The sequence below is a fragment of the Oncorhynchus mykiss genome, chromosome 15 (assembly GCF_057628025.1).
Source record: "Oncorhynchus mykiss isolate SJ-2025 chromosome 15, ASM5762802v1, whole genome shotgun sequence".
NCBI lineage: Eukaryota > Metazoa > Chordata > Actinopteri > Salmoniformes > Salmonidae > Oncorhynchus > Oncorhynchus mykiss.
The window spans coordinates 62,113,634-62,136,560 of NC_143036.1; the positions used below are offsets into that span (position 1 = coordinate 62,113,634).

At 41.4% G+C, this 22,927-nt stretch overlaps 3 protein-coding genes and 1 gene segment (V, D, J or C); 2 read left to right on the forward strand and 2 right to left on the reverse strand.

Annotated features, from left to right (window-relative positions):
• Window positions 1-2,000: 2,000 nt before the first annotated feature.
• On the reverse strand, window positions 2,001-4,392 carry LOC110490451 (Ig kappa-b4 chain C region-like). The segment is given in 2 exon segments: window positions 2,001-2,589; window positions 3,346-4,392. Coding segments are annotated over 2 exon segments (480 nt in total).
• Window positions 4,393-6,785: 2,393 nt separating this feature from the next.
• On the reverse strand, window positions 6,786-9,379 carry LOC110490452 (uncharacterized). Its single transcript, XM_090200659.1, has 6 exons — window positions 9,126-9,379; window positions 8,900-8,956; window positions 8,555-8,722; window positions 8,297-8,453; window positions 8,077-8,177; window positions 6,786-7,025 (listed from the first exon to the last, which is right to left on the reverse strand). The coding sequence occupies exons 1-6, from the start codon at window positions 9,249-9,251 to the stop codon at window positions 6,882-6,884; spliced, it is 753 nt and encodes a 250-aa protein (XP_090056785.1). The 5' UTR covers window positions 9,252-9,379; the 3' UTR covers window positions 6,786-6,881.
• A 1,167-nt stretch (window positions 9,380-10,546) lies between these two features.
• On the forward strand, window positions 10,547-16,352 carry LOC110490446 (uncharacterized). Of its 4 annotated transcripts, none has more exons than XM_090200652.1 (8): window positions 10,547-10,665; window positions 10,827-11,261; window positions 12,350-12,552; window positions 12,702-12,794; window positions 12,920-13,015; window positions 13,118-13,228; window positions 13,398-13,527; window positions 14,161-16,352. In XM_090200652.1, the coding sequence occupies exons 3-8, from the start codon at window positions 12,403-12,405 to the stop codon at window positions 15,900-15,902; spliced, it is 2,322 nt and encodes a 773-aa protein (XP_090056778.1). In that variant the 5' UTR covers window positions 10,547-10,665; window positions 10,827-11,261; window positions 12,350-12,402; the 3' UTR covers window positions 15,903-16,352. The 4 variants fall into 4 exon arrangements, with proteins under 4 accessions (XP_090056778.1, XP_090056779.1, XP_090056776.1 ...); XM_090200653.1 differs by having other exon boundaries at window positions 12,923-13,015; XM_090200650.1 differs by lacking the exons at window positions 10,547-10,665; window positions 10,827-11,261 and adding an exon at window positions 11,840-12,025.
• A 234-nt stretch (window positions 16,353-16,586) lies between these two features.
• LOC149978139 (uncharacterized) lies at window positions 16,587-22,819 on the forward strand. Of its 3 annotated transcripts, none has more exons than XM_090200655.1 (7): window positions 16,587-16,819; window positions 17,073-17,275; window positions 17,364-17,444; window positions 17,935-18,027; window positions 18,113-18,223; window positions 20,019-20,139; window positions 20,410-22,819. In XM_090200655.1, the coding sequence occupies exons 1-7, from the start codon at window positions 16,783-16,785 to the stop codon at window positions 22,146-22,148; spliced, it is 2,385 nt and encodes a 794-aa protein (XP_090056781.1). In that variant the 5' UTR covers window positions 16,587-16,782; the 3' UTR covers window positions 22,149-22,819. The 3 variants fall into 3 exon arrangements, with proteins under 3 accessions (XP_090056781.1, XP_090056780.1, XP_090056782.1); XM_090200654.1 differs by having other exon boundaries at window positions 16,598-16,819; window positions 17,932-18,027; XM_090200656.1 differs by lacking the exon at window positions 17,935-18,027 and having other exon boundaries at window positions 16,614-16,819.
• The last annotated feature ends 108 nt before the right edge of the window (window positions 22,820-22,927 follow it).

Sequence of the window (22,927 nt, forward strand, 5' to 3'; positions counted from 1 at the left end):
CAATATAAAGTTAAAACATTCTTTGGACAGTCCATCGGTAAATGCTCTACAGACTATGAGTAATATTTCAGCTAACTATCTACAAAACCTAACCCTAACCCTATCTCGAACCCTAACCTTATCCTAATCCTAACATTAACCCTTACCCTTATTCTAACCCTAACCTTAACCGTTATCCTAACCCTACACTTAACCTTTACCCTAAACTTAACATTAACCCTTACCCTAACCCTAACATTAACCCTTACCCTAACCCTAACATTAACCCTTACCCTTATTGTAAACCTAACCCTAACTGTAATCTTGACCAGCAGTTGCTTGTCAACAGATAGTTTGTTGATCGTATGACCATCTGTAGAGTATTTTCCGATGGAATATCTGGACTATCCAAATAAAGTGTGCTCTACAGACTATTAGTAACATTTCAACTAACTATCTACTCACTCTAAACCTAGCTCTAACCATTTCCTATGTACAGTGCCTTCAGAAAGTATTCAGACCCCTTGACTTATTCTAAAATTGATTAAATGTTGTTTTTTTTCATCGATCTACGCACAATACCTCATAATGACAAAACAAAAGCTTTTTTTTTTTTTTTGCTAATTTATAAATTAAAAAACTGAAATATCACACTTGCGTAAGTGTTCGGACCCTTTACTCAGATCTTTGTTGAAGCACTTTTGGCAGTGGTTACAGCCTTGAGTCTTCTTGCGTATGATGCTACAAGCTTGGCACACCTGTATTTGTGGAGTTACTAACCTAGCCTGGTATCAACAAAAAGCTGGAGGAACTCCTAAACTCATCAGTCTGGGACTCCATCTAGATTCAGCGGCAGTGGATCTGGGAGTGACATCACTCTGACCATCAGTAGAGTCCAGGCTGAACATGCAGGAGATTACTACTGTCAGAGTTACCACAATCCCAATGTGTTCACACAGTGATAAAGAGCTGTACAAAAACTTCCCTCGGTCAGACTGCACAGTGACTACTGCTACAGCTGGGACGTACCGCAGGTGCTAAGCGGGCAGAGATTGTGACAAGGAACACTGATCAGTAGAGGAGGTCATCTCTGGCATGTGACAATATGATTATCATTCAGATACAATGTTCTCTGTCATCATCATCATCATCATCCTGATTAAATTACAGATGATTATTGCTATATTGTCATGACGCCTAAGTGTGAACATAAAAAGTAACCCCACCGAGTTACAGAAGTCAAAACATTTGCAAATTAAAATTAGAAACATTTCCGCCCCCACTTCCCCTGTATGAAAGTAAAAATATGTGGAGCTCAGACATTAGACACGTCAGTAACTGTCAATACCCGTCTTTAGTAATACCCATCTGATATGTCATCTATTACATGCTGGTTTATTCAGTGTAAGAAAGTCCTGTTCCTTTAGTCCACCATAGATGTTACAGTAAAACTAGTTCACCCACTCACATCTGGCCCAGTCCAGGCAGTGAAATTGAAACTAGACAAAACTAGTGAAACTGAGATTTACATAGACAGGGCTGGGTGTTTCTGCTTGTCCCAGAATAGAGCAGCAGTGTCACCAGATGGTCACTCTGTCCCCAGGGGGATAGAGGTAGAGAAGACTCTATGACTATGTTGAAGCTGTGATACTTGTAATATTTTGTGGACAACGTTATTATTTATTTGAGTTAAATGCAGGCATGATCACATTGGTGAGAGTCCAAGATAGCAATAACATGTTAGATTACTGTCTTTATAAGTCTAGAAGTCAAGCAGGTCATAAACATTCCGAAAATATTAATTAAACGTACCATCTGCTACAAGTGGATCGTCCTTCTGTTAATCTGTAAACATCGTTGTATCTTGTGTTACTATGAACTACAGTTTGATGACAATCTAATTTCAAGTGAAAACCTAAATATCGAAGCAATGACATTTAGGTCTGATAGGTTTTATGAATCTATTTCTATTTCATTCAACATTTAAGACTAAAATGTAATTATTGACAGCAACAAGAATCTTTGTCCAAAAGGGAAATCTTTATTTTCATCCATTAATTAAAGCATCAAAGCAAACATTCCTACAGTATCTAATAGTAATAAAACAGAACACATCAAATCTAACACTGATACAACCTCAGTCTACAGAGAGGATTGACACATAAACTCAAGCAAGGCCCCCTTTTGGTCTACATGTCAGGGATCAATAAGACAGAGAACATCTGGTCTCAGAACAGAGTCGAAGCAGAGGAACCAGCAGCCTCGCTCCATAGGGGTTTGTGACCGGTGGGTTCTATCCAGAACAGTCAGCCTTCCTCAGGGTCTTGGTGACTGGAGTCTGGGATTTCTGCTGGGCTTCACAGGTCACCTCTCCTGCCATGGTCCACTCCTGGGCAGTGAGAGTCAGGGTGCTGCTCCAGCTGTACAGACCATCCTTCTCCAGGACCCCGGGACTGGCCTCCTGCTTTTTGTTGGTCCCGTCCACTTTCCAGCTCATGGTCCAGTCTGAGGGGAAGCCCTTGTTGGCCAGACACGTCAGTGTGGCTATTGTTGTACTGGACAGCTCCTCACTAGAGGGGGGCAGGATGGTGAGGGTGGGGGCACTGTTACCTGGAACAAACAGAACACATCAATTAAGGAACTATGGCAGGGTATCCTAGTGGTTAGAGCGTTGGACTAGTAACCAGAAGGTTGCAAGTTCAAACCCCCAAGTTGACAAGTTACAAATCTGTCGTTCTGCACCTGAACAGGCAGTTAACCCACTGTTAATTGGAAATGCCTTCTAAATATGAATATAAAAGTTTGATTGTTTAAAGTATGTGGAGAAAACGCTAAAGTATCATGGTACAAAGCAGATTTATGAACCGAACAAGTATAAAGTGGTTAAATAACTAGAGTTACTAGTCATAGTGTCAGTTATACATGTTATACAGATATTGTTTAGGAATGGATCTGATCAGAGTAGCCTACTCATATTCATAGTATTTGCAGACTTAGAGCGTAAATACATTTTTATAAAATATGGTAGATCATGAAGTCTGTTACAAACATAGCTTTGTATTCACACTAACAGTGAAGGTAACCATGAACTCAATACAACAATAATGACTACTATATCCAATACTGGGAAATAGTTATTATACCAAAATTAAGAGTTGTATTCTGCAATCATACAAATAAGACTTAGAAATAAATGCCTACAATTTAACATTTTGATTCAATAAACTGTTGAAAGAAGTCTCAGTCAAAGCAATGGATAGATTTTAAAAAAAATCTAAAATCTCAATATTTTTATAGAGACAGAGTTGAAGAATAATATACTTAATAAGTGTAACCAGAAAGAAATATCAAGAGCTTGTTACTTACTTCCAACATCAAGTCTGGTGCCGCTACCAAAAGTGTACCACAGTGATACAATCCCTATTACAGCTGGTACAAAAACTTCATGCACGTTTGGCAAGCTGAATTTCTTTAGATTGTGGTTCAAATCATTGACTCTAATATGGTATGAAGACTTGCCAAATACCATTTTATCTTCTTCATTTTAAATAAATCGTTTTTTGTTTTGTTTTCCCTTACATTTAGCAAAACCTACTTTTTCTTGTACAGTCCCTAATAGGTGAAGTATGTTTGTTCATACAACTAATCTCAAATGTAGACTAATAACTCTTATCATTTAAGCTTTCTGCTTCCACAAAAAAAGTATTTAAAAATATCCTCAATATCAAGGCTAAATTGATAGAGAAATTGACTCACAAGATCAAAAGGTGAAAAAAACAGTTAATTTAGTTGTTTACTTACTTCCAACATCTAGTCTGGTGCCGCTACCAAAAGTCCACCACAGTGATACATTCCCTATTACTGCTGGTACAAAAACCTCTCTGTGTTGTGATGCTGCAGCTGTTACAGTGAAGATCACTCATACATAATCATCATCAACACTAATACACTTTAACATCTTCCAGGTAGAACAAACACTTCATATTAGCTGTTTCTAGATAATACAAATGAATTTGATCTTAAATCCAGATATGAGTCTTTTTTCCTTCCTCTGTGTATCAGGCGTTCTCCTAGTCTGTAGATACAGTCCAGCATTAGATCAGTGTTGCTAGTATTCCTCCATATTGTCCATATGAAAGACAACAGCAGCAGCAGTAGTGATAGTGATCCATGTTGTATATTCCTTTATTAAACATGTTGATCTCACATTTAACAGTGGTGGTAAAGTCACAGAGGACAGACAACACTACCAGAGGAATCCTACCAGCTTTAGTTTAGAGAAGTGTTCACTAACTGATTAGAGGAACTTACATCAGAGACCGAGCATGAGTGAACAGACAGTTCATTATAGCTGATCATCATCAGAATAACAATACGATGGTGGTGTGCAAAAACATCATGCATTAGTGATGTGATTAAAAAGTTGCTGTTTGATGTTATATACATTAGCACATGCAGGATAAAATACATTCTGAAGATGTGAGCCTTCCTGGAAACGGAAATACATTTGAAACATTCATTTGCATAATGCCTCTGCCCCGCTGCTCTTAGAGCATTTATACCCCTGTGAGTTGAACACTTCATGACTGAGAGCCGTCCTTCATGACAACAGAACCCACAACAACCATGACTTTTATCACCATCTTCATCTGGACACTTTCCCTCTGCTTTCAAGGTGAAACTTTTCCAAATTTATTGTTGAAAATGTATTAAATTTATACCACAGTAATGCATATCAATAATAATATTTATATTCAGAACTATTCATTACTATATGTAATATTTCATTCATATAAATGTTTTTATTCAATTTTTCAGAATCCAGTGGACAGTACACTGTGACTCAGACTCCTGCAGTGAAAGCTGTTCTCCCAGGACAGTCAGTCTCCCTGAACTGTAAAACCAGCAGTAATGTGCATGGTAATAACCTTCTAGCCTGGTACCAACATAAACCTGGAGGAGCTCCTCAACTCCTTATTTACTATGCTACAACACTTCAGTCTGGGACTCCATCTAGATTCAGTGGCAGTGGAACTGGGAGTGACTTCACTCTGACCATCAGTGGAGTCCAGGCTGAAGATGCAGGAGATTACTACTGTCAGAGTTACCACAATCCCAATGTGTTTACACAGTGATAAAGAGCTGTACAAAAACCTCCCTCAGTCAGATTGCAGTGTCTGAGAGGGAAGAGACAGTGACATGGAACACTGGTCACTAGACGAGGTCAACTGTTACATGTTCCAATATGGTTAGAAAGCAATCATTCAGATCACATGACCATAATCATCATCATCATGGTTATGACTTACAGTATTTGTCATGGTCTTTAAGTGTATATAAAAATCATTTGAAGTTTTGAAACACATTATCTGTCCATATGCAAAGCTAGCGCTACAGAAGTTAAACAAAAGGTGTCATGACCTCAACATTACTTCAAAGTTACAATCACTTCAGCCCCCCAAAACAAGTCCTCATATGGACCTCAACCAAATGTCTGATTTAAATGGATGTGATCTTCTAACATTATATTAACTATTTTCATGAGCAGATTACTGACCGTGAGATCTGTGAATGAGACTGTGAATGATGCTGGACTCAAACATGAGACACATGTACTGTACACTACATACACTATCTACATATTAAACTATCTACATTGCATACATTATCTACACTACATACACTATCTACACTACCTACACTATATACACTATCTACACTACACTACACTGCATACACTATCTACAATACACTATGTACACAAAGTGTCTAGGTGTTCACACAGTGATACAGAGTTGTACAAAAAACCTCCCAGACTGCACAGTGACTGTCCTGCTACAGCTGAGACCAACTGCAGGTTCTGAGGGAATCAAGTATAGAAACTGTATCTGTATCTGTTAAAAAGCAGCCATAACTTATGCTTGAAATCAGTTAGTCCTAACCCACTGGGCACACACTGGTAGAATCAAAGTTGTTTCCACGTCATTTCAATAAAATTAAATTGAACCAACGTGGTATAGACGTTGAATTGACGTCTGTGCCCAGTGAGAAGGCTTCATAATGCGTGTGATAGTGCAGCCTGAGAGGAGATGGCAGAGAATCCTGATTTCCTGCTGTCTGGTGATTGAGGATCAAACGGTTTTTGATTCATATGGATCTGTCGGTTAGCATGGAACTGGTATTTCCTTCAGCCTACGGCTCTTTTCTTTTGTGGCGAGAACAAGCCCCTCTTATGGCCCTCACTGAGATCATCCAGAGCAGGGTAGCTCTCACACACACACACACACACACACACAGCTGGCAGTTAAACTGTCATACTGTAGTCGCACACACACTGATGATGTGACTCAAAGAGGGGGTGAGACAGCACACACTCTGTGGCCACACAGCAGCAATAGATCTTTCGGCCACAACAAAGTCCAGTCTCGGTGGAGAATGTCTCTGATATGTTGACATGTCAAAATCTCTGATTAGACAGAGATAGACAAGGTAGGAAGCTGTGATACATGGTGTTGTGTCAAAATATATGACAGACCAAATGATATAGTTCGAGTAAGCAGTTGATTGTCTTATCACCGTTGTCCCTTGTTTAAGTGAGACCTCTATATTTTAGAGATATCAGCTCCGATATGTCAAAGATACTAAATAAGAGATTTCAGCTCCGTTCTCTCAGGGATATCACCCAAGAAGAATCAGTGATACTAGTTCAGAGTGTCACGAGTTCAGAGTGTCACCAGTTCAGAGTGACACCAGTTCAGAGTGACACCAGTTCAGAGTGACACCAGTTCAGAGTGACACCTGTTCAGAGTGACACCTGTTCAGAGTGACACCTGTTCAGGGGGGGAGCTTTCTGCTCTCTATGCAGTTCTTGATGTTGGCTTCATCTGCTCCCTCAGTGGTGATCAGGCTTCCCCCATTATTGGTGTGTCAGTTGTACTGGTGACTGGTGGAATAAGGATGTTTATGGTCCGTTCCACATTAGTGGACAGCCTTCTAAGGCCTCTCTCTGGGTTACTCTCTGGGGAGCCTCCTCTTCTAGATTGAATCTGTGGAACAGAGTATCATGTTGAAGCATCTAAAACCATACACCAGTGCTCTTCAGTCCTAGTCCTGGAGAGCCAGTGTGCAGGCTTTTGTTCTAGCCAAGTATCAAATCAAATCGTATTAGTCACATGCGCCGAATACAACAGGTGTAGATCTTACAGCGAAATGCTTACTTACGAGTTCCTAACCAACAATGCACTTAAAAAAATACAGATAAGAATAAGAAATAAAAGCAACAAATAATTAAAGAGCAGCAGTAAAATAACAATAGCAAGACTATATACGGGGGGTACCGGTACAGAGTCAATGTGTGGGGGTACCGGTTAGTTGAGGTAATATGTACATGTAGGTAGAGTTATTAAAGTGACTATGCATAGATGATAACAACAGAGAGTAGCAACGGCGTAAAATAGGGGGGGGGGGGGGGGGGGGCAATGCAAATAGTCTGGGTAGGCATTAGATTAGGTGTTCAGAAGTCTTATGGGTCGGGGGTAGAAGCTGTTTAGATGCCTCTTGGACCTAGACTTGGCGCTCCGGTACCACTTGCCGTGCGGTAGCAGAGAGAACAGTCTGTGACTAGGGTGGCTGGAGTCTTTGACAATTTTTAGGGGCTTCCTCTGACACCGCCTGGTATAGATGTCCTGGATGGCAGGAAGCTTGGTCCCCAGTGATATACTGGGCCGTTTGCACTACCCTCTGTAGTGCCTTGCGGTCGGAGGCCGAGCAGTTGCCATACCAGGCAGTGGTGAAACCAGTCAGGAAGCTCTTGATGGTGCAGCTGTAGAACCTTTTGAGGATCTGAGGACCCATGCTAAATCTTTTCAGTCTCCTGAGGGGGAATAGGTTTTGTCATGCCCTCTTCACGCCTGTCTTGGTGTGCTTGGACCATGTTAGTTTGTTGGTGAGTCCTAACACATTTGATGGTTAGTATTAGTGTTGATATAGGTACGTAGTAGTAGTGCTGGGCTGAAACAAGAGTCTGCATACCCTGTAGGTCTTCTGGACCAGACACTGTCATACAGCCTGAGCAAGCCATCCACATTGTTAACTTACCATCCACACAATGAGGAACACGCAGGCTGTGACTGGGATCGGAAGCAGGGACAGCAGACTCCCCCTTGACCGAGTCTGTTCATGGTCCTGTGCTTCACTTCCTGAGAGAGAAAACAACACACTCTGTGAGGAAGAGACTTGTGAATGCTGTATGTTGGGGCTGAATGAATGCTGTATGTTGGGGCTAAATTGATACTGTGTGTTTGGGCGTGTTTCTTACCTGGTGTAGTAGGGGCAGGGCAGGGTGGAGGCACACAGCGGAATCCTCCTTCTCCCTGAGCTGCAGAATTCAAAATGTCTCTGATATAGTCAAAATACTGCCCAGATGGCCATTTGACCGCCCTATAGTGGCATTTAAAGACTTGCATTGTTGCCTCCTGGAAGTACAGACAAACAAAGTAAACATCAGGATGGTTGCACCACTTAATACAGTCAATAAACTGGGTCTACAGTAACTGGATCTACTGGCAGAACTGACAGGCATTACCAGCTCCTCATGATCAAATTTGAAGCGTAGATTTTGCAGCATGGTGATGAAGATCATAATATTATCTTTGTTGGAAGAAATGGCACCAAACACCCGGGCCAGTTCCCTGAGGCTTTGTTCCAGTGGATAGATATTCAATAGAACCCAGCACACACCACTCTGGAGTAAGAAAAGGGAGAAAACCGACTTGGTTACATATAATTCCATTCTACAGATTCCAAATAAAACAAAAATGTTCATCAATAAAAATGCTGCCAAAGTTTAAGACCACCCAGCGCAACTTCTCTTGTGAAAAAGTTTCTGCATGATGTTTTGTTTTTGAGAAATTCTACTCACCCTCTCTTTGGGAATATAATGTATAGAAATGTTATAATCCTTTGGAATATTGTGTTTCTGTAAAAATAAATTAGGATTATTTGGTCATTTATTTTTTGCCAAGTTTTGGCCCATTTTCTGTATCAAAAGAAAAGATTTAAAGTAGTTTTTATGATTAAATAAACCATAAACAATCACCAGACTAATTTTGTATAGTACAGTTCAGGTTAGATGTAGAAGTTCTTACCAATAAGATCAGCTTGCTCACATCATCTGTTACAGGATTCCCAAATCCTCCTGAGCATACTCCAAGACTTGTGAATAGAAATAGGAGGACACACGTAGTCGTCCGAATCTGACAGAGGAAGCACATCAGAAAGGGAAGATTTTCCTTTCCCAACCTCTCCGTACATTGTTTTCTTTTCTGAATTTGTATATGGCTTCACTTTCTCATCAAACCTCAAGTTAATTCTAGAAACATTCTAAAAAAAAAACACAAAATATTCAGGAAAATTTGATAATAATATCATACATAAAAATATGGATTTTTACTCACTTTGCTCTTCATATGGAACTTGAGAAGTTAACAAGGAAGACTTGAAATCCAATGTTTCTTCCTTCAGGTAGAGGACTTGTCATGATGATATGTGAATACTTTAGACCAGGGTCCGGCGGACTAGTGTTGCAAGGGCCGCCTACGGGCACTACTGTCTGTCACTACCATTCATACACTCACCCGCACGCACACATTTTAGAAACTCTTACTTGTTTGATATTTGTGTTCTATCTAAATGGGGTCAAAACGTTTTTTTTTAAGAGTTGTAGTCCCCTATCCATTCATAACCTGCCCTGAGCCTCTTCAAGCACCATGCCGTCATCTCACAAAACGTCTCTGTGCTGTTTCGCTAACATTTCCAGCTAAATATTTATCATAAATGTTATCAAAACGATTGTGAATCAATATCCAGTGTAGTATCCAAGAAAATGAGGAGGATATTTGGCTGTGATGTGGATTAGAAGTGAGTCTGAGAGCCTGAGAGGAGAGACAGCTGTCTGTGATTCATATGCTTTGATTCATCTGACCTTTTGTGTACGGCACAAGGACAGTATTGTGTACCAGTCCACTGTCACTCAGTCACATAGTGTGTGTGTGTGTGTGTGTGTGTGTGTGTGTGTGTGTGTGTGTGTGTGTGTGTGTGTGTGTGTGTGTGTGTGTGCAAGCGAGCGAGAGCGAGAGACAACAAAAGCTGCTCGTTGAGAGTGGTTGCACATAGTCAGACAACATGGAGGAGGATGAAAGTACAACTCGTGACAAATTACTTGTTACTCTTTGTAAGGTTTTGATCAGGCACACACAAGGTTACTTAACAAAGTACATTTTTCTGTGTATGACGTTAGGAGCCAATAGGGGCCAGATGTATTTACAAGGGAAGGGAAATACTGTAATTCGAAAGTGAACAAAAATATATCTAGACAATGTTTTTATATAAGTGTCTGTCTTACAATATTGGACAGTATTGATTTTTTATGAATAAATAAACCACACAAAAATTCTGGTAATCTCACTGATGATTTGTCAACAGCATTCATATCACAGGTGTCATGTATCATCAGACTGTTTGCTATTTGCATATGAAGACAATTTGCATTGACAGCACATGCTTCAGTGGTCTTAAAGTGTTTATAGCCCTGTGAGTTAAATGTGTCCTTTACAGAAGCAACACAACATAAGACAAAAATGACTTTTATCTCCGTAACTATCATGGTCCATGCATTGTACACAAATGGTAAGTTCGGAATTACTTCAGTAATTAACCTTAAAGCTATCGATTTTAATATCATTATCCTATTTCAAACAACAAGTATTTATTCAAATATCCATATTTGAACTAAAGAAGGTTTAATCTAAATCAAAGACTGCAAATTCATATTGTTTTATCTCTTCCAGGCTATGCAGGTGACATTTTATTGACCCAGACTCCTGCAGTTGCCATGGCACAATCTGGAGAGTCTGCCACGATCAGCTGTAAAGCTAGTAGTGCCATTGACAATGATTTAGCCTGATACCATCAGAAACCTGGAGAAGCTCCTAAATTCATCATCAACTTTGACAGTGGTTTAACATCTGGTCGATATCATGGCACTGGATATGATATTGATTGACGACTTTGTCAACCACTTTGAAACAAAGATTGACGACATCCACATCTCATTCACTCAGCCTATTGAGTCCACTGGTTCCACTCACACAGAATACCCTATGCCTTGACCTCTTTCTCCCCTCTCTCTCCAGATGAAATCCTGTGACTAGTAAGGTTCGGCCACCTGCTTGCTCAACCCCATCCCCTCTTCTTCAGACCACCTCTGGAGATGTGGTAAAATGGTAAAATGGCGCCGGAAGAAATGGCAGAGGTTTTAGGGGTGAATTCAGTCGCTGCACATTTCAAAAAGGCTGAACAAATAGTTATATTGACTACATCTGTCGTCGCTCGCTCATTAATGTCTTAATCGAAATTACGGATTGCCTCTTATCCGCTTGTCCTACCCTTTTGCCATAGTTTGTACATCTCAATTGTCAGTAGAAATCACATTTGTTTAAGCAAATCAGCCATATCAGCTATGTTTTTTTAAAAGGCAGTAAATGAGTCTGAATTAACTGTTTCGCTGCCAGACAAGGCTTCGCTGAAAGCCAGGTGTAGCAGTGCTAAGGTGTCGGGACTGCTGTTGGAACAGCTTTATGTGGGCCCTAACAGTTTGTGGGCACTGTTTGTCACCGCTATAGTGCAATTTATGTATTGTTTAGTGTTGAGTTGTGTAGTGGCTTTGCTGGCATGCATCTCCCATAAAATGTGTTTGCCCCACCAAGATTTACATGCTAAAATCGCCACTGAAATAGAGGTGAATTACTTTTGTACTATTACATGGTTACTTTTATTTTGAAATTTCCCGAAACAGTGACCCGGAAATACTTTTCTAGTGTTGCTGACGAGACACTAATTACTTTCCGAATGTACGGTTGTTGTTTCCATTTCCACATTTATTTTATTGCATGTTGATATACAGTTGTATGCTGTTAATTATCCATACATACTTTTGATAACAACTTTTCCATCATGGACAAACGAGTCAAAGCGACTGCCAGTACGGGTAGGGGTTGTTTCTAAAAGTAACGTTACAGTCTATGCTATTAACCCTGGCTAACGTAAGCTAGAGTAGCTCAAATTCAACATACAGTCAGCCCCAAGTGAACTGTAAAGTAACTTACTAATATAGCTAACTACATTAATTTCATGTTAATATCATGTTGGCTTTCTTTCTAAATGTTGCTGCTAAATATAGTAAAACCAAAGATTCTAACTCTCATCTGTGGTTTTGTCTTATCATAATATTTTGTTGTAGACGAATATGATTTTTTGTTATGCAACAACCAGTACAGCCTAAATATTTATTGGTTCCGTCTTCTTTCCATAGGCCCCCCTCTTCCTCTCTACTCTTTACGACTATTGGTTTCTCCCCTGCGGCTGATGTATTCCTTTGTATGGCATGTGGTGAATCAACGAAATGTGATTCACTATGGGAAGGTCGAGGAATTTGTAACTGTGGTGACTGAAGCTGTTCCAAAGTTGCTGAGTTACAAACAGAGGGCTCAACTCATCCTGGGCCTGAGAGCAAGGGTGAGTGACGTGTTGTGTGGTCATGGGAGGAGTAGTTGATTATACTTTGATTGACACATGTATATCAATGCCAGTAGAAACTGTATGTGTGTAAGGAGGGCAGGGATGCTGCAAGTTTACTCAATATCTCCATGATTCCCATTATTTAGATGATCTTGGAGATGTTCCGCAAGGATTGTCCCCCTAACCCTCAGGCCATCCAATGTCTCCTGGGAAAGATGAACATCAGTGCATCCGCAGGGGTAAGAATATTTTTTCTCTCTCCTGCATACATTCAAAGGTTGTAACAGCTACTCATTTTAATAGCTCAATTCAGATAACCAGATAAGTTATACTTGTATCAAATTATTCACATTCTGTGTTACAGCAGCAAGATGCAGAAGTGGAGGAGTCGCAGGCTAACTTTGTGGCGCTGGTCCAAACCCTTCTGACAAACCCTTATGAGAGGAAGCACTTCTTCCAGGTTCGACATACTTTCTCTCTGTCCCTTTCGTTTGACTTGCTTTCAGCGGCTCGTCATTCAGGTAGGTTATCTCAGATACTGTCACTCTTTCCTTCCCTGTAGGAGGAGTTCCATACACAGTATGGCTCCAAGTACGACACAGCACTGCAGGCCCTTGTGGGAGGCTTGGTCTTCAGACTGGAACAACTGCTATCTGTGCCAGATCTCTCCCAGGTAATGAACTGGTGCATGACAGGTCTATAACTAACAGTTCACTGATCATACCTAATTTTGTCATTATTAGATAACAGTTTATGTCAACACATGCCATATTATTGTCTTGACCTCACATGCTAAGCCACCCCCCTGGTTGCTGATCTTAGCTTCTACCTCTCCTTCTCAGATAGCGTCCATTATCAGTGCTGACCCCTCTGACCTGGAGGAGTGTGGACAGTCTGTGTCTGACCCTGAGCACCTGAAGATCCTCCTCCAGCACCAGAACCTGCTAAATAAAACCCAGTTAAACAGAAATGGTAGGCTTGAAAACAGTCCATAGAAAGCTTTGGAGTCTCTACTTCAATCATTATCTGTTATCCTCTCTGTGTATGTACAGTAGATTTATAAACAGATAAACAAAGAACATTACAAGTTTTATTTTTGACATCTATAATTAAAAGTACAATGTGGAGAAATTGCTCAGCCATTACCTAGTTGGTAAAATTCTGTAGTGTTCTTCTACTTTCAGTTAGTGACAAAACAAGCAATTTAAATAATGGCTGTACAATATAAACCACTGTGAAATATATTTTCAATGATCATGAATATAATATTTTTAGCTGTATGAATTTAGTTTACAAAACCTTAAATAAAAAGATTAAAAAACTAAACTTATGGATGGAAGGCATAGAAATAGCATGCATAACACTGATATAGCACTTTTCAGACTTGCTTACAATGAGAAAGACAGATCTATAACTCATATTTCTATGTACATTTGGTTGGGTCACACACAAAACTACATACGGGACCTTTCAGTTCATTATGAACCATTTTATGATTTTTTTAAAACAGGAATGGAAATAAAAAGCATAGTATTTTTTTAATTCGCAGAATATCCTTAACTGTGATGTACTTAAATATTTTTTATATATTTTATTTTTTCTCAGTACCTCTCACTTCCTCTGTGGGTGACTGTGTGCTGTCTTCGCTGTCCTTCCGCCTCGCCTGTGGAAGGCCATCAATGGAGCCAGATTTTGATGAGCCATCAGAATCATTAGAAGCCGCTTTAAGCGTCATGAACCCTGCCTCCTTCAGTGACTTGGAGGATCTGGGAATGATGTCAGAGGACTCGCCACATGCTGGAGAAAATAGTACTGTAGAGAGAGAAGAGGATGCTAGGGATAGCGGAAGTGGGGTGAAAAATGCAGTGCGTGACAATACACTGCCAGAGAGCGTGTCTAGTCCTCAAGGTGTTAGCGGACCAGTAGGAGGGGCACCATCAAAAGGGGCACCAACAGTAAGGAGTATGTTGCCAACACAGAGACACCAACAGCTTGTATCACTGATGAGTAGTTCCTTCACCAAATCATCTCCTTTACAGATAGTCAAAATAGTCATCCCTGCCACGGTCACCAATGGGAACCAACCGTGTAACCCACCGGTCAAAGTAGCGAGTGTCCACCAGTGGGTCTCCCACATTGCAAGTAACTCGATCTCGCTCCCTTCCTTGCCACCCCTTCCACAAAACAATGATGTAGACCAGGGGATCCGGTCAGGTGACACATGTCTTGGAAGCAGTGTGGTAATTGGGGGTCAGGAAACAGAAGCCAATCTCTTTGAGAAGGCTGTTATCCGAAGGAGATGGGTGCCCAAGCCACAAAGAATAACGGTACCCTCGAAGAGGAAAATCCCAGAGGCAACCATCATTTGCCAGGAGTGTGGGAAGAGTTTTGTCTATCCGTCTCAGCTGGAAAATCACCTCCGCATTCACACAGGAGAGAAACCTTTCAAGTGCACTGAGTGTGGCAGGGCCTTCAGGTCCTTAGGAGGCATGACCACTCATATGAAAAATCACTCTGAAGCGCGGCCATTTAAGTGTGATGAGTGTGACAAGGGCTTTCGGAAAAAGGCTGACTTGAAGAAGCATCAGCCCATCCACACGGGTGCGAAACCACACAAATGCACCATTTGCGGAAAGGGCTTCAGCCAAGCATTCTATTGCAGAATACACATCCAGTCTCATGCAAGTGAAAATAACTTTCCCTGCACTCATTGTCCGAAGAGATTCCCAACCCAATACAAGCTGTCTGTCCACGAGCGCTGGCACACCATGGAGCGCCCGTTCATCTGTGAGCAGTGTGGGATGCGCTTCTTTCATCCCAGTGGGCTGAAGAGGCACATGGGCTATCACATTGGGAACCGCCCGTTCCTCTGTGCCCAGTGTGGAAAGACTTTTGTTTATGAGTTTGACCTGAAGAAACACCAAAGGGACCATGGCCCCAAGCCCAAGATCCCATGCCCTGTCTGCCAGAAGGTGTTTGGCAGCAACGGACTCATTAAGGCCCACATGTTTACACACACCTCTGTAAAACCTTACAGATGTGACATATGTGACAAGACCTTTAAACAGAGCAGCAGCTTGAGCAGTCACAAACGTCTGCACACGGGCGAACGCCCTTACCACTGCGACATGTGTGGGAAGACATACAAGCTAAATCAGCACCTGAAGGAGCACATAATTGTCCACCACACGGCAGAGGGGCACCCCTGTGACCAGTGTGGAAAGGTCTTCAAGTTACCACGTCTTCTGAAGGCGCATGAGCGGTTGCACTCAGGAGAGCGATCTGAACAGACAAGGAAATACAGTCACACCAGCCGTCGCAGGAGAAATTCCTCCAAAATGAGTTGATTTACTGCTCAGTGGCTGCCTTCCATAGACACCGACTGGAATGCTAGTTTTATTGTTCTGACACAAGTTTAACTTCGTCACAATGCCATGCCATTGGCTGTAATCATGTCCTTGTTTTTTGTTGTTGTAAACTTGACAATTTTGGCCCATAATCCAGGATTTCCTAGACTGAACATTGACAAATGGTAGAATGCCTTGCTTAATTCATGCAGAAACAAACATATGTCCTGTTAGATACCAACAATGAATGATTGTGTCATTAAAGCATATTTGTTTGTGATGCTTTTTTTGGATAGTTTGAAATTCCAATGACATAAGATGTAAATTGACAGCTACTCACTTATTTCTCTTTTTGAGAGTAGTCAATGATTGCAGGGAGCCTTTACAAAAAAATATGCACAACATTTGGTGTTGGATAAAGGCAAATAAAGTCAAAATTGGGTAACACAACTTTCTTGTTTTGCTATTTTATTCACAGCAAGGGAAACTAAATGTATGCTAGAATGGTCTTGTGCGATTACTTTTTATAATACATTTAAAGATTGTATTAAGCCACAAAAGTTCATTAATAAAGATTAATACTCATCCAGATATATAACGTTATACCTAAAATGTAATTTCAAGAAAAGAGCAGAAGGATTCACTTGCGCCTCTTATTCCAGCACGATAGGTGGCGGTAATGTTGTTATGCTGCCAATCTTATTGTAAAATAGTCCGGTCAAAACTCTGTTCTGGGTTTGGTTCCGTTTCCCTCTGTCCCGTTGTTGTCACCATTTTCACACAAAAAAAATCGTCAGTGAGTCGATGATAGCTGTCTACCATGCTAGTTACCTTTACTGTTAGATTTCTGCTTATCGTACATATTTGGTAACATTCCGGGATGGACAAACGAGTCAAGAAGAGTACAGCCAGTACTGGTAGGTTACATTATATGACACTTACTAGCAATCTAACCAATTTTACAAATGTGAACCTGGCTGGACCCAAGTCACTGCAGAGGGCTAGCGACTATCTTTAATGGGTAGCTAAGTATAAAGCTAATGTCCGTTTCGGCTTGCCTTCTAAATTAAGTTTGCTAGCTAGTTAGCCATGTTGCTGGAGGTATATTGTTGCTAAAGGAAGAGGATGACGCCACACAAGCTAACATTTTGTCCTATCGTCTTGCTATAGGTCCCCCACTTCCTCTCTCTTCTTTGCGACTATTGGTTTCTCCCCTGCGGCTGATGTATTCCTTTGTATGGCATGTGGTGAATCAACGAAATGTGATGCACTATGGGAAGGTCGAGGAATTTGTAACTGTGGTGACTGAAGCTGTTCCAAAGTTGCTGAGTTACAAACAGAGGGCTCAACTCATCCTGGGCCTGAGAGCAAGGGTGAGTGACATGTTGTGTGGTCATGGGAGGGGTGGTTTTGAAACTGTGTATTAGAAAAATCATATACAATTTTGTCCCATTATTTTAGATGATCTTGGAGTTGTTCCGCAAGGACCCACCCAACCTTCAGGACATCCAACGTCTCCTGGAAAAGATGAACATCTTGGGGGTACGAATATTTCTCCTGTGTGAAAATGTGGAAATTCCGCCCCATACCAGTGAACAACTCACATGTAACACAACATATTCAAGAATGACTCGATACCATTAAACCAGAAAAACCAAGGCTGGAGCGACATCACTTAAGAGAGGGTCAAATATGCGCTGTAATCTGATTTGAAAATAGCCTTTAGCTCTGTAGTGTACAGATCTGAGGGGACTGGATAAGTTGAAATGACATACAAGTGTTAACACCTTCTAGTGGGGTTGTGGGAGCTTTCTGCCATCTGTCTTGCTTTGTTGTCACTCATCTGATTCCATAGATCTGCAAAGTGCAAACATGGATAGGGTAAGGGATAAAAGTTGTTTTCAGGCTAGACTTGTGACTTTTACAAACCCAGTCACCCATGCACTCAATACCCCTCTTTTTAGTAACATCATTCTGATGGCTGAAGTGGCTGTACTTTGTATCAAATTATACCTAATCTGTGTTACAGCAGCAAGATGCAGAAGTGGAGGAGTCGCAGGCTAACTTTGTGGCTCTGGTCCAAACCCTGCTGAAAAACCCTTATGAGAGGAAGCACTTCTTCCAGGTTCGGCAGGCTCCCTTTCCTCTCTCACTGTCCACTGTGTCATGTCATAGACACTGACTTTAACTTTTTCTTTCCTTCCCTGTAGGAGGAGTTCCATACACAGTATGGCTCCAAGTATGACACAGCACTGCAGGCCCTTGTGGGAGGCTTGATCCTCAGACTGGAACGACTGCTATCTGTGCCAGATCTCTCCCAGGTAATAAACTGGTAAAAAAAACAAGTCTATAACTAACAATTTACCAGTCATATCTAATGTTGACATTGTTAGACAACTATATAGACTACCGTTCAAAAGTTTGGGGTCACTTAGTAATGTCCTTGTTTTCCATGAAAATATACATGAAATGAGTTGCAAAATGAATAGGAAATATAGTGAAGACGTTTACAAGGTTATAAATAATGGTTTTTAATTGAAATAATAATTGTGTCCTTCAAACTTTGCTTTCGTCAAAGAATCCTCCATTTGCAGCAATTACAGCCTTGCAGACCTTTGGCATTCTAGTTGTCAATTTGTTGAGGTAATCTGAATAGATTTCACCCCATGCTTCCTGTAGCACCTCCCAAAAGTTGGATTGGCTTGATGGGCACTTCTTACGTACCATACGGTCAAGACGCTCTCACAATAGCTCAATATGGTTGAGATGTGTAACCTTTATTTTACTAGGCAAGAGATCCAGTGACTGTGATGGCCACTCCATTATAGACAGAATACCAGCTGACTGCTTCTTCCCTAAATAGTTTTTGCATAGTTTGGAGCTATGCTTTTGGTCATTGTCCTGGTGTAGGAGGAAATTGGCTCCAATTAAGCGCCGGTCACAGGGTATGGCATGGCATTGCAAAATGGAGGGATAGCCTTCCTTCTTCAAGATCCCTTTTACCCTGTACAAATCTCCCACTTTACCACCACCAAAGCAGCCCCAGACCATCACATTGCCTCCTCCATGCTTGACAGATGGCGTCAAGCACTCTTCCAGCATCTTACATTTTTTTCTGCGTCTCACGAATGTTCTTCTTTGTGATGCAAACACCTCAAATGTAGATTTGTCTGTCCATAACACTTTTTTTTCCAATCTTCCAGTGTCTGTGTTCTTTTGCCCATCTTAATCTTTTACTTTTATTGGCCAGTCTGAGATACAGCTTTTTTTTTGCGACTCTGCCTAGAAGGCCAGCATCCCGGAGTCGCCTCATCACTGTTGAAGTTGAGACTGGTGTTATTTAATGAAGCTGCCATTTGAGGACTTGTGAGGCGTCTGGTTCTCAAACTAGACACTAATGTACTTGTCCTCTTGCTCAGTTGTGCACCGGGGCCTCCCACTCCTCTTTCTATTCTGGTTAGCGACAGTTTGTTCTGTTCTGTGAAGGGAGTAGTACACAGCGTTGTACGAGATCTTCAGTTTCTTGGCAATTTCTCACATGGAATAGCCTTCATTTCTCAGAACAAGAATAGACTGAAGAGTTTCAGAAGAAAGTTATTTGTTTATTGCCATTTTGAGCCTGTAATCGAACCCACAAGTGCTGATGCTCCAGATACTCAACTAGTCTAAAGAAGGCCAGTTTTATTGCTTCTTTAATCAGAGCAACAGTTCTCAGCTGTGCTAACATAATTGCAAAAGGGTTTTCTAATGATCAATTTGCCTTTTAAAATGATAAACTTGGATTAGCTAACACAATGTGCCATTGGAACACATGAGTGATGGTTGCTGTTAATGTACCTCTGTACACCTATGTAGATATTCCTTTAAAAATCATCAGTTTCCAGCTACAATAGTCATTTACAACATTAACCATGTCTACACTGTATTTCGGATCAGTTTGGTGTTATTTTAATGGACCAAAAAATCGTATTTTCTTTCAAAAACAAGGACATTTCTAAGTGACCCTAAACCTTTGAACGTTAGTATACGTGCCAACACATGCCATAGTATTTTTGATCCTGCGCACTCTAAGAAACCCCCTGGTTGCTGATCTTAGCTTCTACCTCTCCTTCTCAGATAGCGTCCATTATCAGTGCTGCCCCCTCTGACCTGGAGGAGTGTGGACAGTCTGTGTCTGACCCTGAGCACCTGAAGATCCTCCTCCAGCACCAGAACCTGCTAAATAAGATTCAGTTGGGTAGGGTTACATTAATTAGTATATCTTCTCCATGTTAATGTTCAGTGGAATTATCAACAGTTGAACAAAGAACAATGTAGTTTCCCCTTTTGGTCAAACTGCCATGGTTCAATCTATTGATAACTTTGAACCAACTGTATTTACAGGAATTTTAATTATTTTGAAATGGTATTAATCTAAACATGCCCAATACTTTCAAATTCAAACAATCAGAATGTGGTGTAATATAAAATATTCATAGATTTTTCTGTATTTGTCCCTTTTTCTCAGTACCTGTCGCGTCCTCTGTAGGGGACTGTGTGCTGTCCTCGCTGTCGTTCCGCTTAACCTGTGGAATGCAGTCCATGCAGACAGATTTTTACGAACCAGCGGAATCATTAGAAGCCGCTCTAAGCATCATGAGCCCTGCCTCCTTCAGTGACTTGGAGGATCTGGGAATGATGCCAGTTGAATCGGACCACGCTGGAGCAGTAACTACTGTGGAGAGAGAAGAGCAGAATGCCAGGGATAACGGAGGTCGGGTGAAAAATTCAGTAGTCGACAGTGAAGAAGACAATGCAATGTCAAAGAACGACATAGTCTCACCTACTCCTCAAAGTGTAAGCAGGCCAGTGGGAGGGGCACCAACAGTAGAGAGCATGCCGCCAACAGAGAGACACAAAGAGCTTGCAACACTGATGAATACTTTCATCACCGAAGCCTCTCCTTCACATATTGTCACCCCTGCCACAGTCACCAATGGGAACCAGCCAGATAACCAGCCGGTCGAGCTAGCGAGTGTCCACCAGTGGGTCTCCCACATTGCAAGTAACTCGATTTCGCTCCCTTCCTTGCCACCCCTTCCACAAAACAATGATGTAGACCAGGAGATCCGGTCAGGTGACACGTGTCTTGGAAGCAGTGTGGAAATTGGGGGTCAGGAACCAGAAGCCAATCTCTTTGAGAGGGCTGTTATCCGAAGGAGACTGCCCAAGCCACAAAGAATAACGGTACCCTCGAAGAGGAAAATCCCAGAGGCAACCATCATTTGCCAGGAGTGTGGGAAGAGTTTTGTCTATCCGTCTCAGCTGGAAAATCACCTCCGCATTCACACAGGAGAGAAACCTTTCAAGTGCACTGAGTGTGGCAGGGCCTTCAGGTCCTTAGGAGGCATGACCACTCATATGAAAAATCACTCTGAAGCGCGGCCATTTAAGTGTGAAAAGTGTGACAAGGGCTTTCGGAAAAAGGCTGACTTGAAGAATCATCAGCCCATCCACACGGGTGCGAAACCACATAAATGCACCATCTGCGGAAAGGGCTTCAGCCAAGCATTCTATTGCAGAATACACATCCAGTCTCATGCAAGTGAAAATAACTTTCCCTGCACTCATTGTCCGAAGAGATTCCCAACCCAATACAAGCTGTCTGTCCACGAGCGCTGGCACACCATGGAGCGCCCGTTCATCTGTGAGCAGTGTGGGATGCGCTTCTTTCATCCCAGTGGGCTGAAGAGGCACATGGGCTATCACATTGGGAACCGCCCGTTCCTGTGTGCCCAGTGTGGAAAGACTTTTGTTTATGAGTTTGACCTGAAGAAACACCAAAGGGACCATGGCCCCAAGCCCAAGATCCCATGCCCTGTCTGCCAGAAGGTGTTTGGCAGCAACGGACTCATTAAGGCCCACATGTTTACGCACACCTCTGTAAAACCTTACAGATGTGACATATGTGACAAGACCTTTAAACAGAGCAGCAGCTTGAGCAGTCACAAACGTCTGCACACGGGCGAACGCCCTTACCACTGCGACATGTGTGGGAAGACATACAAGCTAAATCAGCACCTGAAGGAGCACATAATTGTCCACCACACGGCAGAGGGGCACCCCTGTGACCAGTGTGGAAAGGTCTTCAAGTTACCACGTCTTCTGAAGGCGCATGAGCGGTTGCACTCAGGAGAGCGATCTGAACAGACAAGGAAATACAGTCACACCAGCCGTCGCAGGAGAAATTCCTCCAAAATGAGTTGATTTACTGCTCAGTGGCTGCCTTCCATAGACACCGACTGGAATGCTAGTTTTATTATCCTGACAAATTGCCATTAGCTGAAATAATATTTCTAATTTTTTGTGGTAGACTTTAGATTTTGGACCAGAATTCAGGATTCCCTTAATAGACTGAACATTGAAAAATAGTATAATGTCTGGCTTAGTTAATGCAGTGTCTCCTGTTAGATAACAATTAATGATTGTGTCATTAAAACATATTTGTTTGTGATGCTTTTTGGATAGGTTATTGAAATTCCAATGACATAAGATGTAAATTGATAGCTACAATGCCATGCCATTGGCTGTAATCATGTCCTTGTTTTTTTTGTTGTAAACTTGACAATTTTGGCCCATAATCCAGGATTTCCTAGACTGAACATTGACAAATGGTAGAATGCCTGGCTTAATTCATGCAGAAACAAACATATGTCCTGTTAGATACCAACAATGAATGATTGTGTCATTAAAGCATATTTGTTTGTGATGCTTTTTTTGGATAGTTTGAAATTCCAATGACATAAGATGTCAATTGACAGCTACTCACTTATTTCTCTTTTTGAAAGTAGTCAATAATTGCCGGACGCCTTTACAAAAAATATGCACAACAGTTGGTGTTGGATAAAGGCAAATAAAGTCAACATTGTGTGCCACAACTTTCTTGTTTTGCTATTTTATTCACAGCAAGGGAAACTAGATGTATGCTAGAATGGTACTGTGTGATGACTTTTTATAATACATTTAAAGATTGTATTAAGCCACAA